Genomic DNA, 17,604 nt, shown 5'->3' with positions numbered 1-17,604 from the left:
CAGACCAGTAGTTTGTTCCGATAGCAGGTGCTTCCAGTTTTCAATTCGTTCCCATTCTTTCAGAACCAGTGTCATTGCCTTTCTTCCAAACTACCAGCACCAGCCATTGTCCCCTCAAGAGAGGTGAGTTCTAGCTCCCTGGGGACAGTCCTCTCAGGATCTGTTCCTCTGCTCCAGCTGGAGAGCACACCCTTCTCAGGGGTTGGAGGCTCGGCAACACAGGCCCCTCTGGAAAGCTTCTCACCCCTAACACCTTCTCTTCCCTCTGTCCCCCCAACACTAGGAGTGGTAGCTGCTTTTTGCAGTTGCTTTGTTACCTAAGTGTTCCTTTCATGTGCTTCAATCATCAAATACCTCTTTAACTGAATCCTTATGTTCTCTGAAAATAACTGGTGTGGATTCTGTTTCCCTAGTTGCACCTTGTCTGGTGCCTGGATGAAAACAATCTTCATGTGTCCTTTCTCTTATTGATAAATAGGGCAAGCACGGCCCGGCTGACTGCACTAATATCTTGGGTAAACTCCATGATGTAGCAACAAACAAAATGTGCAGAAGTGGGGCAGTGGTGGTTCCACGCATGCTGTCAGGACCGCTCCCCCAGCCACCAGTAAAAAAGCAATAGGCCCATTGTCTGGCTTCCTCTGATCTGCTGTGTTCTTTACTTCACAAGGTCTGTGGGAGCCATGAACTTTGGGTGCACATCTGTGAGAACACAGGCTTTGCGGCCACATGCAAGCAAGTGATTATGTGATTTCTTAGTAACAAGCTGAACCAAGAAGCAACCTTAGCTCACTCTGAGTCATCATTTTTCAATAGTCTTTGTCCCTGAACTTGTTTCTGTGGTTTAGCTTGTTCAACAGATGCTTCGGTTTTCGAATTTTTTTTATTTATTTATTACAGTTATTACCACTATTAATTCCTATTTTAAGTAGTTTCTCTGAACGTCCTTGTATGTGTCTCTTTGATCTTAAGCCAAAGAGCTTTTTGGATGCTTACTATCTGTCAGGGAGGCCTTGTGCTGGATGGTGATGATAGAACAAAAGTTCTTTTCTTAAGGATCACAGTCGGGAAGAGGAAACAGAACATCACTATCATCACTGTCTTTCTTTAGCAGAGTCATAATCAAATTTGAACACTTAGAAAATGCTTCACACTGGGCTAAAGCATTTTCAAGCATCTCGTTTAATGCTATGATAAAAGCCATAGAATATGATAATGCTGTGACCAATATCAGGGCCAGGAAGGAGTCCATTTTACCTTGGAAGACAAGAAAGGTGACTGAGACCAGCTGGGCAAGTCAGTAACGGCATTCAGGTAGACTTAGCCATGCATACAAAGACATGGGAGAATAGCATGTTGCAAAAAGAGTCCAATAGATTTGGAGGGGTGGGGTGGGCAGGTAAAGGAGGAAGAGGAAGGGGAAACAATAAGAACATGAGCCAAGGACCAGATCACTGAAGCACAAATAAAATGTAGACTGTATCCTGAGGCTAAGAGAAAACCCATTGTAAGATTTTAGAGTCTAATATTATGGTGAGCTAAAGAGTCTTTAAATCATTGATAGCGGTTTGCAGGATGGAGTAGAAAGGAGTAGAGAGAAATTCTAAATGCAGCGTGGCCGTGTAGGAGACAATTCTCAGGGTAGTGGCGGCAGAATAGCCCATCGCGACATGCTTGAGGAGCAGCAAGGGGACCAATACAATTGGAGCCACAGGAACCTGGGGGAAGTTAGTAGGAGTTGACGTTAGGAGTAACAGGAGCCCGGATCATAGTGGGGCTTGTAAGCATGGCAAGAACTTGGCTTTTTGCTCTGAACGAAGTGAGATGCCATTGAAGGATTTTGAGCAGAGGACCGACACAGTTGTTTTTACATTTTAATAGGATTGTTATCGAGCAGAAGTAGAAGCAGAGACACCAAAACCAGGTAGGAAGTTATTGGGGTAATCCAGGCCAGAGATGATGGCGGCTCGGGCCGGGGTTGCAATAGCAAAAGGTCTCCTGATGCAACATGTGTAGAGTGAGAGACCAAGAGAGAAGTAAGGAGAACCCCAAAGGCTTTGGCCTGAAAAACTAGAGGACGAAAAGCCATTAACTGAGATCCGAAAGATTGTAGGAGCGGCAGGAGGGGAAGGCTAAAAGCTCAATTTTGTTTGTGTTGATTTGATGTGTCTATGCAGCCAAATGCAGGTTTTGAGCAGACATTGTGGGCCATGGGCATCTGGAGTCCAGGGGAGAAGTCTGAGCGAAAAGTTATAAATCCGTGCATCACTGAAATATATTTATGGTGTTGAAAGCCATGAAATGAAGGTAATCACCCAGGCAGCGAGTGCAGATAGGAACAGAAGACTTCCAAAAATTGGGATCGGGACGCACTAATGTTAAGAGGTCTGAGGCGGTAAGAAGCAACTAGAAAACGACAAATAGATCCACAAAAACATCCAAAGTAAACAAGCGCAGAAACTGAGAAGGAGGAAGGAAAAGGAAACCCAGAAGAGCCTGGGGAGAGAAAGCAGATTGAGAATGAGGTAATGGCAAGTGTGCTAATAAGTCAAGTCAGATGGGACCGAAAACTGACCGATGGATTTAGTCACGTGATGATCAACGATGAGCTTGGTGAGATGGTGGAATCATGGGGGCAAAATCTCGGTGGGAGGAAAGGAATTAAAGCAGAATGGGCACAAGCCCGTAAAGGAGTTTCGTTGTAAAATGGAGCGGGGAAATGGGGCAGGAACCGTAAGGGAATGTCAGATCAGGAGAGTTCCTTTTTAAGATAGGTGATATAATGGGGTATTTGTATGCTGATTATAACCACCCAATAGGCAGAAATTGATGCTGAGTAAGCGAGAAGGATTCCTAAAGATATGTCTTTGGGATCCGCTGCACAAGGACGGAAAGGGGCGTGGGCAGTCATTTACAGTGACAGGAGGGGAGGCAGAGTTGATAGGCTAAGATGCTGGCAAGTGGGCTGATGCTTGCTGGGAACTTAGGGAAGTCTCTGTCTTGTTGGATAAACAGGCCTGGAGTTCAGGAGAAAAGTTTGAGCTAAAGGTAGAGACAGCATAACAGGTAGTCGAAGCTATGCAATAGAAAAGATCTGCTGTGGGGAAGAGACAGTCGAATATGGCATGAAAACACCAACTAACAAAATGTGGCTTCTGACCATAAGCACATTAAAAGTTCAGAGAAGAAATGAGCAACAAAGAATGACAAGACTTGAGTCAAAGGGGCAGGACTTAGCGAGACATCATTCCAGGATCAGAGCAGTAGCGAGTGTATTAAAAAGCATAATAAGAAGAGTGGTCTGAGCTAAGAACAGGAGAGAGAAAATGGCACCAAGTGGGAGAAAGTTCTGGTTGTCTGCCTTGATTTGCTATACATATAGGAAGAATTTTAGTTAGTGGGAGCAATGGTTAAGGGAACTTAAATGGTTTGCAATACTGATTGAAGATTAACGTGTCAGGGGTGGGATCAACCCTGTAAGTAAGAGGAATGCTTGGCCACAGAGTTAGGACTCTGATAATGGGAATGGGGAGGAAGATTAACAATGGATATTAGAAATAAAGACTTGGGGAGGGCAAACAAATTCTTAGAGATTTTGTTCTAGGGTGCTTTTCCCCTTTAAAATTTGTGCTTTACATATTTTAAAGCAGAATTATATTTATTTTAATACAAAACTCTCCCTAATCCTGCAAGAATTTCAAACTGTCATTCAGGTTACATAGAAACACCTTGTTTAAATAACTTACACCCACAATCCCTATTCTTTATACACATATGAGGCAAAGCCATTGCTAACCACATTTGATAACATTTAATCCGGGTTTCTGTTGATTTCAATATAATAAAAGTTGGTACATTTCCTGGAATTGGGTACTGGAGAGTAAAGGGAAATTCTCATATGTTTTCTTTTGGTTCTATTCGCACAGTCAGGTGAACCAAGACAATAGAATTTCAATTTGAAATATGAAAATAGTTTCCTTTTTCTCATTACAAAGCAATCTATTCGTTTTACAGAATTTCTATGTCACTTTCAATTTTTTTTTTTTTTTTTTGCCAAAATGAAAATTTGCATCTAATGAACATCATTTTAGCGTATAAGGACACATGGAAACTCACTGGGGAAACTGGGAGAAGAAAGGAGTATTCAGATAATGGAAAACGGTTACTGGAATGGAAAGATTTTGAACTCTAGAACCAACCAACCAAACAAATGAGAGGCATTAATCTCCAAAACCTATTGGTTTCTCTATGTCAGATGATTAGAAAGAATCCCGGAGAGAGAGAGAGCAAGTACCAGTATTAATGATTCTAGAATCAGAGATGTAAATCTTAAAAAAAATTCCTTTACATGAACTCACTTTCAAAAAAGGGGATTCATTCCAAAACTAGGACAGGAAATTGAGTTTAACAAATCAGAAAACATTTACAGAGCTTAGCACAGTACAAGCCTCCACAAAAGCAGCAGAGAGAATCAAAATGTGGCCCCATTCTTAAGGAATTTATAAGGATAATGCATCAGAAAAATAAAAGAATTAAGAGACGATTTAGAACTCTCCTTGAATTATCTAATAGTCTGGAAGTAGGAAGCAAGAAGCAGGATTGGATTTATTGTTCTAAACTGTAGAAGATACATGATGTAAATCTCAGTGTAAGAAAGGGTGTTCTAAAAATTTGCAGTGTTCAAACATGAAACAGACTGAAGTTTCAGGTAGCAGATTTCATTCAACAATCATTCATGTATCGGGCTTCCTTACCTATTACACATGTGGGCTGGAGTGATGAGGTTCATCAGTCAGCAAGACGCTTTCTTATCCTCCAGGAGTCACAACCTTGGGACGCATCATCTATAGATAATTATGGATGTTCTGGAAAGATACAACAAGATTCTTTTTTAATATATTTTAAGAAGACAAGACATACATATTCAGAACAAAATATCGGAATCGGATTTAAATTGAAGGTCAAGACAACAGCAAGCGGTGAGTGGCATTCACCAGGACAAGAAAAATGTGCTCTGATGGCTCAGAAATATTGCTTAGGACTAGGGGTAGGTTTGAGAGAACTGTACACGGAGTTAGAGCTTAGACAGCGAGCCAGGACATTTCAGGGAGAATTGGGCAGAGAATCATCTAGGTGGAGTAGTGCGTGGCGTGTTCAGAGATCAGGGAATGATTCAACTTCACTGAATAAAGTGTTCATAAAGGCAGCTGTAGAGATAAATCCAGGTTGTAGGAGAACTTGAACAATGTCAGCTTTTCCCACATTTCAGGAAATCATGTCATTATGCCATTATCTTTATGATTTTCGTACTAACCATATACCATTTTACTTACTTGGTAATCTTTTAAGACGGATGGACATCTTTTGTGTTGCCTCATCCTAAACTCTACTGTCCATGGGTTTATGAGTCTTAAATTATCTAATAAACATGATAGTTAATCTGTAACTATTAAAAGTATTTATCTGTATATCTTGCAAAATCAACCTGCTTTCCCCTCACGGAGCATGGACCACGTTTGGAGAATTAACGTTTTAAATAATGGCAAATCACGCTTTAGATAACGGAATTTAAGTGACATAACAGGAGCTGGATTTCGGAGAAAATTCATCTGGTGGCTATGTGTCGAATGAACAACTTTGGCCATTGTGGGCGGTAGGAAGATCAATTAAAAAGCAGGACCTGCTTTAGCATAAACAATCAGGACAGGAAGAGATATTTTTATTTATTTATTTATTTATTTATTTATTTATTTATTTAATGTTTATATTTGAGAGAGAAAGAGCATGAGTGTGGGAGGGGCGGGCAGAGAGAGAGGGAGACACAGAATCTGAAGCAGGCTCCAGGCTCTGAGCTGTCAGCACAGCGTGCACGAGGGGCTCAAACTCACTGACCATGAGATCATGACCTGAGCCGAAGTTGGATTCTCAACTGACTGGGTCACTCAGGTGCCCCAGGGCAGGAAGAGATGTTTAAAAGAAACTTTACAATGAATTAGATGTGGGAGCAATGGGAGAGGAAAATGTCTGAGAGTCCAGTTAAATGGATGACACCTATATCTAATATTTTAAAGATGTTCAGCTCTTTAGAGGCACAAGGAAATCATTTCCTGAAAATGAGATTTTGGATGATGTAATAGTACAAGTATTTAGGGAAGAGGACTTCACTTAAAAAAATGGGCAGATTTGGGGCGCCTGGGCATGACTTTGGCTCAAGTCATGATCTCGCGGTTCATGAGTTCAAGCCCCGTGTCGGGCTCTGCGCTGATAGCTCAGGGCCGGGAGCCTGCTTCGAATATGTGTCTCCCTCTCTCTCTGACCCTCCCCCACTCACACTCTGTCTCTTTCAAAAATAAATAAACATTAAAAAATTTTGTTTTAAATGGGCCAATTCTATAAAGATGAAGAAATTGTATGATCTGAAGCCTAACTTCTTGGTTTTCAACACATGAGCTCTACAGCAGCAGCCAGATTCTGGAGACGCCCAGAGACTCAACTCAGTGGGCACTCATTAACTTATTGACCAGGTTATAATCTGTGTTTTGCAAAGTGGTCAGAGAAACTTCCTACATTTCAGACTATTTTACAGTCTTTCGGAGGGAAGCCAGCAACTGTGGTTCCTGCTGAAATCCTTTTATAATGCAAAAATTGAGGGCCACTGGTTATGAACCCAATCATAAGCAGGTATATCTATTCTCCTTTGGCATTTTATGAGCTCTGTTGAAACTGGAGCTTGTCTTACGCTCTGTTCTGTGTCTGCTACAGCCACATGTATAAGTTCTTAGCACATTGTTGTTATGCTAGGTGCCTTCTAGAAGAGTTCAGTATTGGCCTTATTAATGGAACCATTGAGCTACCAGGAAAATATATTTTATTTTAAAAAAGAGTTCAACAGGGGTGCCTGGGCGGCTCAGTTGGCCAAGCATCAGACTTCTACTCAGGTCATGATCTCACGGCTCATGAGCTCGAGCCCTGCATTGGGCTCTGTGCTGACTCTCTCTCTCTCTCTCTCTCTCTCTGTCTCTCTCCCTTCCCCCACTCATGCATGTGCTCTCTGTATCCCAGAATTAATAAATAAACTTTAAAAAAGGAGTTCAACAGCCAGTGGTTTTTGGCTTGAACTCATCTGATTCACTCACTAATTTCACTTCTAGAGGTGAATAACCCTGGAACCACTGTCAACAAGAACATTGCCCACTTGAGTCAATGTCATTTTGTACTTCTGGCTGTCAGTTTTCTTGCGCAACATTCTTTCTTAATGTGTTGTGTAATGTTATTTCTGTGAAAATATAAATACCCGGAAGCGAGCCGGGTTTTACCCTAAAACTTTCTCCAGTGATACCAAATATGAGAATCTGAGTTTACCGAAGATCACCAACTTCTAGCTATGATTACATCATATTTTCCAAGATATGTGGCACTATTTGCCATCTGTGTCCTATGTGTCAGTGCACTGGACACTTTCATTGCTTCAGTGTATGAACACGCTGTCATATTACCAAACAGAACAGAGACACCAGTTTCCAGAGAAGAAGCTTTGCTCCTGATGAACAAGAACATAGATGTTTTGGAGAACGCAGTTAAGCTGGCAGCCAGGCAGGTATTGTCCTTTCTTACGCTGGCTGGGATATTGTAGAGGAAATTTGAAACTTGAAAAGAGCGTGGGTATTTGGAATTTGTGAAAGACTGTTTTGCTCATACTTGTTTTGAGCAGGGTGCACATATCATTGTTACCCCAGAAGATGGAATTTATGGCTGGGTTTTCACAAGAGAGACCATTTACCCCTATCTGGAAGATATCCCAGACCCAGAGGTGAACTGGATTCCATGTACAGATCCCCAGAGGTAATGTCATTACCCTTTGATTTTTGAACAAAAAAATTGTGATATTGCAAAAATACAAATAACAAATCCATTAAACTTGACTCGTTCTCTTTTCTGGCAATCGATTTATGGCTCTGGACCCACGAGCCTCTTCATACTGTGTGCCGTCTGGCATGGCTTGAGATGATGATTCTTGGTTGGTTATTTATTGTGGCTTCCTTTAATGAATGGCCTGTGTGTACATAGTTTTTATAATAAATACACTCCATGGGGTTTCAACAAAGTGAAAAAGTTGTACTAGCTGGGACTTCTGTCCCCAAATAAAGTAAGCTCACCCATGAATACCTGCCTCCTTTGCAGGAATGGTGAAAAGATAAATGAACTTATGTTTCCAAAGAGCTCTGATATCACTCTCATTTGCCCTGTGATGAGTATGGCAGGTGGAAACTGCACAGGACTTGAAAAAGGAAACATCGTTTCCAAGACAATACCACCTCCTAGCTGTGTGATGGGCGGCAGATCACCTAAATACGTCTCATCTCCGTTTCTTTATCCACGAAACAGCCATAATAAAATTTCCTGTCCCACTTCCTTTACAGAGTAGACAAGAGTGTCAACTGAAGTGATACACGTAGAATCTAAACACAGTTGTGCTGCCTCCAACGTTAGCTGTCACGATTCCTTTTTTTTTTTTTTCCACAAAAATAATTGGATCTGGGGGCGCCTGGGGGGGCTCAGTGGGTTAAGCGTCCCGCTTCGGCTCAGGTCATGATCTCACGGTTTGTGAGTTCCAGCTCCACATCCGGCTCTGTGCTGACAGCTCAGAGCCTGGAACCTGCTTCGGATTCTGTCTCGCTCTCTCGGTTCCTCCCCCACTCGCACTCTGTCTCTCTCTCTCTCTCTCTCTCAAAAATAAATAACGATTAAAAAAAAATAAAAATAAAGGATAATTGGATCTGAACTTCTTTGTTTTCTTGTCTCTGAGAAATGTAAGCAATTATCAATAGCTATAGTTTAAGCATAACTTTTCAATGTTTATTTTATTTTTGAGAGACAGAGAGACAGAGCATGAGGGGGGTGGGGCAGAGAGAGAGGGAGACACAGAATCCAAAGCAGGCTCCAGGCTCCGAGCTGTCAGCACAGAGCTTGATGCGGGGCTTGACCTCACAAACTGCAAGATCATGACCTAAGCTGAAGTCGGACACTCAACCAACTGAGCCACCCAGGCACTTCGTTTAAGCATAACTTTCTTAGGGAACATCTGTATAAAACATAAGACAGATTTATGAAATTATTTTAGATGTATTTACTTTTTAAAATAGTTTATATGTAATTCCTTTAAAAGGCAAAATCTATGCATTAAAAAAAAATTTAATTTGCTAATTTTAAACTTGCAGGCATCTGTTCCGAACTATATCTATTGTACAAGAAAAAGAATGTCTTCAATAATTTTAACATTTGAAATTGACTGGGGGGGGGGGGTCAAGTCCAACGTTGCAACATGGGAGTTCTACTGTGTGGGTCAGTTTCGCCCAGGAGTTTCACCTTTGAAAAAATAATCTAAGTGTTGCATCGTCTATGTTTACAGTAACCGCATTAACTATAACCCAATGTTTACTTGATCATGAGGTTTGTTTTTTTTTCCCCCAGAGCAGGAAGGACTCATTATCTGCAATAATCCAAGAGGCTGATTCTAAAATTCACTTTATTTGCCTGGGCTGATAATACTGACTTTCCTAGGGGAAAGAGGTCCTGAATCCTGATAATTAATCACAGATGAATTATTTTAAGTTGGGAAGGTAGATGACTGATGAAACTTCAACATTATTGAGGGTTGCAGACATTTACTCAAATGGTAAGCTTTCAGCTTGACTTACAAAAACAGAAATCCTATATTTAATAAGACGGTTATATTGGTTTTAAAAAAAGCCACCATTTCTTCCCTAGTAATATTTATACTTAAAGGGGATAATAGAGGGCCACCTGGTTATCCTTGTGTATTTAAATACTATCACTGACAATACTGACCTGTCCCATGCTTCCTTGAGCATTACCCATGAGGAGTAATAGAAGATATTAAAATGCCCTAATTATTTAGCAGGAAGAAAGAAAGAAAGAAAGAAAGAAAGAAAGAAAGAAAGAAAGAAAGAGAGAAAGAGAGAGAGAAAGAAAGAAACAGAAAGAAAGGAAAGAGAGAAAGAAAGAAAAAAGAAAATAGGTGATAGTTTTATTGAAAGTTTTAAAGAATATCAATGTTAACAATGTAGCCCTGTTTTTCCTGAGGGCAAAAAAAAAAAAAAAAAAAAGAAAAGAAATGATCTGAAACAGTAGTCATAAATCATAAATCATAAATCAATCACTGTCATAAATTTGCCCTTTCTCTTCAAAGATTAAGTCCACATCAACTGTAGAGAGGCTGAGAGATGATGGAGAGAACCCAAATGGCTTCTAGAAGCTTTAAATCCATCAGTTTCCTGGGTTGTCCCCCTGTAGTTACAAAGTCCATAATGGCCATTATTTCTTCATGGAGCATCTACGTGGTTCCAGGAATTGTACCTGGTACACTAGACATATTGTCTCATTCACTTTATGTGACAGGTACAACTATTTCTATTTTTCATATCAGGGAAAAAAGGAGGCTTACGGTCTCATATTGGTAATTAACATGGCAGGAAATCAAAGCCAGCCATTTCCATCTGAGCCCTGATAACTGGTAGACTTGGAGCACCTGGATGCACCATATTGTATTTGAAATCACCAGTGACCAGTGAATCCACTCCTTTGACAGAATGTTCTGGTTGCCAAATTTTTTTCTCCTCTGCATATCTGTCTCTCTATAACGTTAGTCTTTGTACTGCCTTTATTACTTTATATATTATCATTGTATATATATGACTCACCTCCTTCAGATTAGAGCCTTTCAAATATTTGAAGCCACCTATCATTCCACCTATTTTGTCACCTCAATCTCTTCTTATTTCTTGGTTAATGTCCCCAATGTAGATGGATTTGGCAATACTTTGAGAAGCAATTTCATAGTCTGTATTTATCTCAGGGTTTCTCGTGAACACCCTTGCAGGCAGGCAGAAAGCAATTATGTTATACTGACAGATAAGGAAACTGAGCCAACACAGTGAAGTCCCTTCCTTCCTCCCTCCCTCCCTCCCACCCTCCTTTCTTTCTTTCTTTCTTTCTTTCTTTCTTTCTTTCTTTCTTTCTTTCTCTTTCTTTCTTTCTTTCTTTCCTTCTTCTTTGTTTCTTTCTTTCTCTCTCTTTCTTTTTCTTTCTCTCCTTTTTCCTTTTCTTTCTTTCTTCCTTTCTTTTCTTTCTCCTTCTTCCCTCCCTTCCTTCCTTCCTCCCTCCCTTCCTCCCTCCTTCCCTCCCTTCCTTCCTGAAATATTTCAAGTACATAATGATGCATTTGTTCTCTATAGAAGACGATTGACATAGGAACAACTATTTACTGCTTCCTAGTAAGAGTATGGCTAGAATTATAGAAAAGGTTCTCCGCATTAAAAGAGTGTGTTAAATTTCAAGCCCTTCATTTGCCTGCCTAGAAGCACTTTATAAGAGAAAGCTTCCCTTCTCTTCTTTCTCCTCTTCCTCCACCATCTTTCCAGTGTTTCCGTCTCACACTGCAACTGAGAGTCTGGCACATTAAAATAGGTTAGCCTTCAGGGGAGGCGGGGGGATGGGCAAGATGGGCAAAGGGGAGTGGGAGATACAGGATTCCCGTTATGGAATGAATTAGTCATGGACTAAAAGGCACAGTATAGCAAATGTAGTCCATGGTATTGTCATAGTGTTGTGTGGTGACAGATGATAGCTACACTGGTAGTGAGCATAGCACGACGTCGAGGACTGTCGAATCATTAGACTGTACATCTAGAACTAATGTAACAATGTGTCAACTATACTTCAATAAAAAATAAACAAGGTAAACTAGGTTAGCTTTCGTAAATATGAAGACTATATTGCATGTGGAATTTTAGATCTTTTCTGATTTGATTCCTAACCTAGAGCTTGTGTTCTAAGTAACAGGCAAATAAAGTATGTTCTGGAAGATTAGAAATCACTCAAGTACAGTAAGTTTAAGGCCATATCTATTAAATCAGGTTTGGCTACACCCCAGTGCAACAAAGGCTCAGCTGCCTGGCCAAGGACAACTCCATCTACGTTGTGGCAAATATTGGGGACAAGAAGCCATGCAATGCCAGCGACCCTCAGTGTCCCCCCGATGGCCGTTACCAGTACAACACTGATGTGGTGTTTGATTCTGAGGGTAGGCTGGTGGCACGCTACCATAAGGTAAGAATATCTTCTTGTGTTTGTTTGTGGTATATATGTACATTCATTTCTTGAACATGGCCGAAAGAACTGTTACGAACGCGTCTCTTGATTATTATGCTTTAGTTGAAAAGGGGGTTTCATTTACTCTGGTCTCATATAAGGGTTCTGAGTTTGAATTAAGCATGGAGTAGAATTTGGCAGAATATTGAATGTGATCATAGTCTCACAAAGATGTTAATAGTCTCTGAGAAAGAAGGAGAAATGCTGTTATACCCTGGTTAGTGTTTTGGCTCAATTCATTGACACTCATAGCATGACTAAGCTTTATCAGATGTAGTCTGTCCCTCAGAGGCTCAAAAGACGTCAGCTATTCCTCTAGCTCTCTTAACTTGTGTTACAGCTTTTACTCGAGCTGTGCTTTTAGAGACCCCATGGTGCTCAACATAAAGCTCACATTCTGTAGGAGCAAAATCCAGAGGAAGAGTGTATTTTTGTCCTGCCTTGTAGACCTCGTCATCATGCCTTGACCCCAGTTAGGCTACGTGCCTTCCTTGAGCCGATCCCTGCAGGACGAAGGACAAGCTTCCACCTGCGTGTAGGGTAGAGGAGCAAGTGACCCTCACTGAAGGGGAGGGGGTGTTGTCAGAGCACAAATATGTACACATCAAGCCTCATGGTACATAGTATCTGAGCAAGTACTCTTGACCCGGGGCAAAGTGGAATTGGGGAGCAATAATCAAGCTGGAAAAAAATTACCAATGGCTCACTGATTAACAAGTGTGAGCTATTACCTTGCCTAACTTCAAATGTACTTCACTTCTATAAACCTAGCAGTATCGAAGGGAGATATGACAAAGTTAATTTTATTACTACATGCTAGGTTTCACACTGGCAGTGTTGTTGGTATTTAAAGAATACAGTGACAAAAAATCTGAAGTTTATAAGATTCAGATTTTCAACCTGTGATGTTAAGAGAAATAGTCACCTTTCAAATATCATTTTTAGATATGATTTCGTTCGTTAGTTGTGGAAAGGTGGAGTTTTCTGACCAGCACCGTCGTAATAAAACTCCTAGACAGTGGTATACTGGGTTTGATTTCTGCAAATGTATGTGCAATAGTTTTAAATATGCATGTCAACATGGCTGGGAAAAAAATTTGATGGGTATGAAACACCTCTCTTTGGTAGTTTTCTCATGAATTTCCCCCTTCTTTGCTTTTTGTTAACAGTACAATCTTTTTGCGCCTGAAATTCAATTTGATTTCCCCAAGGATTCAGAATCTGTGACTTTTGAGACTCCTTTTGGGAAGTTTGGCATTTTCACTTGCTTTGACATTTTTTCTCACACCCCAGCTGTGGTGGTGGTGGATGAGTTTCAAGTGGACAGCGTTCTCTACCCGGTGGCGTGGTACAACACACTGCCCCTTCTGTCGGCTGTTCCCTTCCACTCTGCGTGGGCCAGAGCCATGAGAGTCAACTTGCTTGCTGCGAATACCCACAACACCAGCATGCACATGACAGGTAACTCACACGTGTCCTGCACCGACTGGCCATGATAGCCTTAGACAGTCTTCATTGATTTCCAAGCCACACTTGTCTTTAATAATTCCTTTATTAATTCTAATGTCACAAAATTAATAATAGCCTGGCTTTCAGTGCCCATATGTTTTAAGGACCATTATCCCTATGAGTACGGAAGGAGGTAAACGCTATTATCTCAATTTCACATGAGGGAACATTGGAGTTAAAGAGAAGTCAAGTCACATGAACAAACAAACAAACAAAAACAAGCAAAAAAAGAAAAACAAAGCCAGATCTAAAGAACTTCGCTGCCCGCATCCATCAGTAATAGTGAAATAAATCTTTGTGGTTAAGGTGATAAAATGATTTTAGACTTAACCAGAGTTTATCCTTCATTGCATCCATGTTCAAGGTAATACAAGCTCCCCTCTTGACTGCTTGGGTTATTCATTGATCCAGATGAAGAAACTTAAACACAAATAAATTAGGTCAGCAGAGAGCTAAAATTATTCTTCGTGTTGGGGAATTTTCTAGTTGTTTGTTAAGTTGGTTAAAAAAGAGGTAGTTTAAGTAAAAAAGTCAATTGACCCAAGTCAATTAATAATTTCAGTGCAAGCAGAACCTAATGGAGGACACAGAGGCAAATGGGAACGATGCCAGGCTAACAAGCTATCTCCTTAACTATCCTGAAAGTGCTTATGCTTTCATAAAGCCATATCGAATTTCTCTGGGGGATGATTTTATGAGTTTGTAACCATGCAAAATTTGGAACCAATATTTGTGTTGCCTTGTGTCGTCATAGGGAGTGGAATCTACACACCGGAAGCGGTCAAAGTGTATCACTATGACATGGAAACAGAGAGTGGCCAGCTGATGCTGTCCGAACTGAAGTCCCGGCCGCGAAGTGAACCCACCTATCCTGCAGCTGTTGACTGGAGTGCTTATGCCAGAAGTGTCAAGCCATTCTTGTCTGAACAGTCAAATTTTCCGGGGATGATTTATTTTGATGAGCTCACCTTCATTGAGCTTAAGAGAAACACAGGAAATTACACAGTTTGCCAGAAAGACCTGTGCTGTCACTTAACTTACAAGATGTCGGAGAAACGAACAGATGAGGTTTACGCACTAGGTGCTTTTGATGGACTGCACACAGTAGAAGGTCAATATTACCTACAGGTAAACAATAGTGACGTAAGTTAGAACGGATTGTTTATTAGTTTTTCTTCTGGATCATCGCTGCATTTCTTTAAAAATCGTGCTGGATTCAGTTACTTGGTAGCCGGTTACAGTCATCACTGAAGTTTTCCCCCAGAACACTTTGTTTAGTCTTAGCAAGAACAGAATGTCTTCTCTTGGCTGCAAGGTAAAACATAAAGCGAGTTGATGAGCTCTCAGCCATCTGGATTCAAGTTGAAAGGCTGCAACCTCCATGCCTTCTCGTTTTGTGTCAGGTTACTTTAGAACAGTGCTTTTCGAACTGTCTTCAACAGGAGTCCAGAATCAGAAGTCCGTTTCATGTTACGATGCTGTGCGGTCAAGATGCGTGATGGTAATTGAAACAAATATTTTATTTATTACTTCAATTAGAATTAGAAGTAGCCATAATTATGAGCAATAGCAGTCTGACTTTTAAAATCCAATTTATTGCATTTCACTTTATTTAAAAGAGACAGAGAGAGAGAGAGGGAGAGAGAGAGGGAGGGAGTTAGTCCTGACCTGTTGAACTGATTTTCGGATTCACTAATAGCCTCTGACCTCCAGTTTGAAAAGACTGCTTAAGAGGTGTAGGGGATAAAGGCAGGCCATCCCAAGAGGAGCCATTTGGGCATGAAGATTATTGTGAATTAAAAAAGCAATTAAAAGCCAGAAGATTCAGAAAAAGCTCTTTACCTCCCCCACAACTGCCTACAAGAATTTAGGTAGAGGATCTGCTTCAGAAAGGGAGCTATCAGGGTAAGTAAGGATGTGAGGACAGGAACCAGGTGTGGCAAACAGGGAGGAGCCTCACAAGGCCTGTTGGATCAAAGGCCTCCACATTCCAGCGTTTCTAAGAGGCTCGGCAAATATTTGTGTACCAAATGTTTATTCTTTCTCATCTTACTGTAAATTGCATTCCTTCCCTTTGAAGTCCCAGACCCCTACGCCCTCCTCCTTATTCCAGAACGATATGCGCACCTCATTTTGCCTGTCTTGGGAATTGCCATGTCTGTGTGGATTCCCAAGTGTACAAAATTCAATTTGACGTTCTCCTGTTAATCTGTCTCGTGTCCATTCAATTCTTAGTCTGGCCAGAAGGACCTTGACGGGGACAGGAAATTCTTCCTCCCTGACAGATGCGACCTAACAAATCTTCCTCTATTCCTTGAGATTGTGTCTTTCATGGAGAAACTATTTCCAAGATCTCTGACTACTTCTCTCTCCTTCGCCTACACAGATATGCACATTACTGAAGTGTCAAATCAGTGACCTGCGAACTTGTGGGGAGCCCGTGGGGTCAGCTTTCACCAAGTTGGAAGAATTCTCCCTCAGCGGCACATTTGCAACACGTTATGTTTTCCCACAGATCATTCTCAGTGGAAGTCAGCTTGCTCCTGAAAGGCATTATGAGGTAGGAGGAATTCAGGATGGTCAATTTCTTTGAACAGATGGGGTAAACTAGCACCATGGAAATCTTTGAGATTGTGACACAGTGTTGCAGTGCTGTGGTTCACATTATACAGGCAGAGCTTTAAAGACACGGGAAGCTTTAATATGGAAGAGAAATTGTGGTTCTAGATGTCTTTAGGCTGTGACAGAGAATTTGGGGTTCACTTTTTCTACATAAATGCGATGCTGAGATCCAAGGCAACAGTAGGGTTATGGACGACGGCAGCTAATGTTCTCTTTATTTGCATACATAAATAAATTTTGCTTTAATGGTGTGGAAGGCCCAAGTTAAACACATTAAGCAATGCACCTACAGCTTATTTCATGGGTATGTTATTTTGAGAAGTTGTTATAATGATAGCAATAATGAGAGTAATAATGGCGGTGCTTCATGAGTTAAAAGAATTTTTTTTATACGTCATCTTTTTTAACCACCTGTGCGGTAGTTTATTTGCTACACTTTCACCCAAATCTCTCTACCCTTCGACCTTTAGATCTGACACACGGGTCTTCTGACACCAAGTCCCGTGTGCCTGTCTGTTACTATTTTAGAATGATGCTGTCAGAGAAGGTCTCTGGGCTGGAAACCAAAGCTCTGCATTGGAGTTAATCCTTTGCTCTCTTTGATCAGGTCTTGAGAGACGGACGTCTGAGGAGCCGAAGCAGAACCCCTCTGCCTGTCTTAGTTTTGGCCCTGTACGGAAGAGTGTTTGACAAAGACCCTCCGCGCTTGGGGCAAGGACCCCGGAGATTAGAATGATCCCTTGCCGCCGGCACACTTTCAGGATTACCCTGGCAAAGAAAGGGAGAGGAAAAAAAAAAAAAAAAAAAGCTTCATGTCTGTTTAGAAGAGATGTCACAAATTGGCCGGAGCAACAAACTTAAAACGTGAAAAGCAGTGGATGGGTTTTATATGTTTTACGTTTTCCGTATTTGATATATAGCACCAACTCATTTATGGGAGCTGCACGTGGGATCCGTGTGGGTGCAACGTAAGTATATGTGAGTATATGTGTGTGTAGCAGAACATGCAGTTAAATGGAGGGGGACTTAGAAAACTCCTTTTGTGTTAACTACTCTGATATATGTGAATGTTTTTCTATCATTTGTAAATACACAGGGGGCACCTTAAGTATGCAGAGGGCTTTGGATCCTCGTTGATTACGATATAGGAAGTAAAACAACAAAGGCATCTCCTAAAGTAATTATGAGAAACTTTTCAAAAAATTTTGAGCAACTTGTTAACTGATTAAAATTCTTCTATTATCTGTTTATTATACTCTTAAGTTCCAATTGAATGGAAATCAGATCCTTAGGACGGAAACA

The 17,604-nt window shown here is 40.9% G+C and overlaps 1 protein-coding gene across 1 annotated transcript; it reads left to right on the top strand.

Annotated features, from left to right (window-relative positions):
- Positions 1-7,331: 7,331 nt before the first annotated feature.
- Positions 7,332-17,055, top strand: LOC102970509 (vascular non-inflammatory molecule 3). Its single transcript, XM_007078604.3, has 7 exons — positions 7,332-7,597; positions 7,712-7,842; positions 11,937-12,129; positions 13,341-13,632; positions 14,435-14,808; positions 16,067-16,240; positions 16,910-17,055. The coding sequence occupies exons 1-7, from the start codon at positions 7,385-7,387 to the stop codon at positions 17,036-17,038; spliced, it is 1,506 nt and encodes a 501-aa protein (XP_007078666.2). The 5' UTR covers positions 7,332-7,384; the 3' UTR covers positions 17,039-17,055.
- The last annotated feature ends 549 nt before the right edge of the window (positions 17,056-17,604 follow it).

The sequence above is a fragment of the Panthera tigris genome, chromosome B2 (assembly GCF_018350195.1).
Source record: "Panthera tigris isolate Pti1 chromosome B2, P.tigris_Pti1_mat1.1, whole genome shotgun sequence".
In the NCBI taxonomy this organism is placed as follows: Eukaryota; Metazoa; Chordata; class Mammalia; order Carnivora; family Felidae; genus Panthera; species Panthera tigris.
Note: the sequence above shows the minus strand (reverse complement) of the source record. Positions and strands in the feature narration are given on the sequence as shown.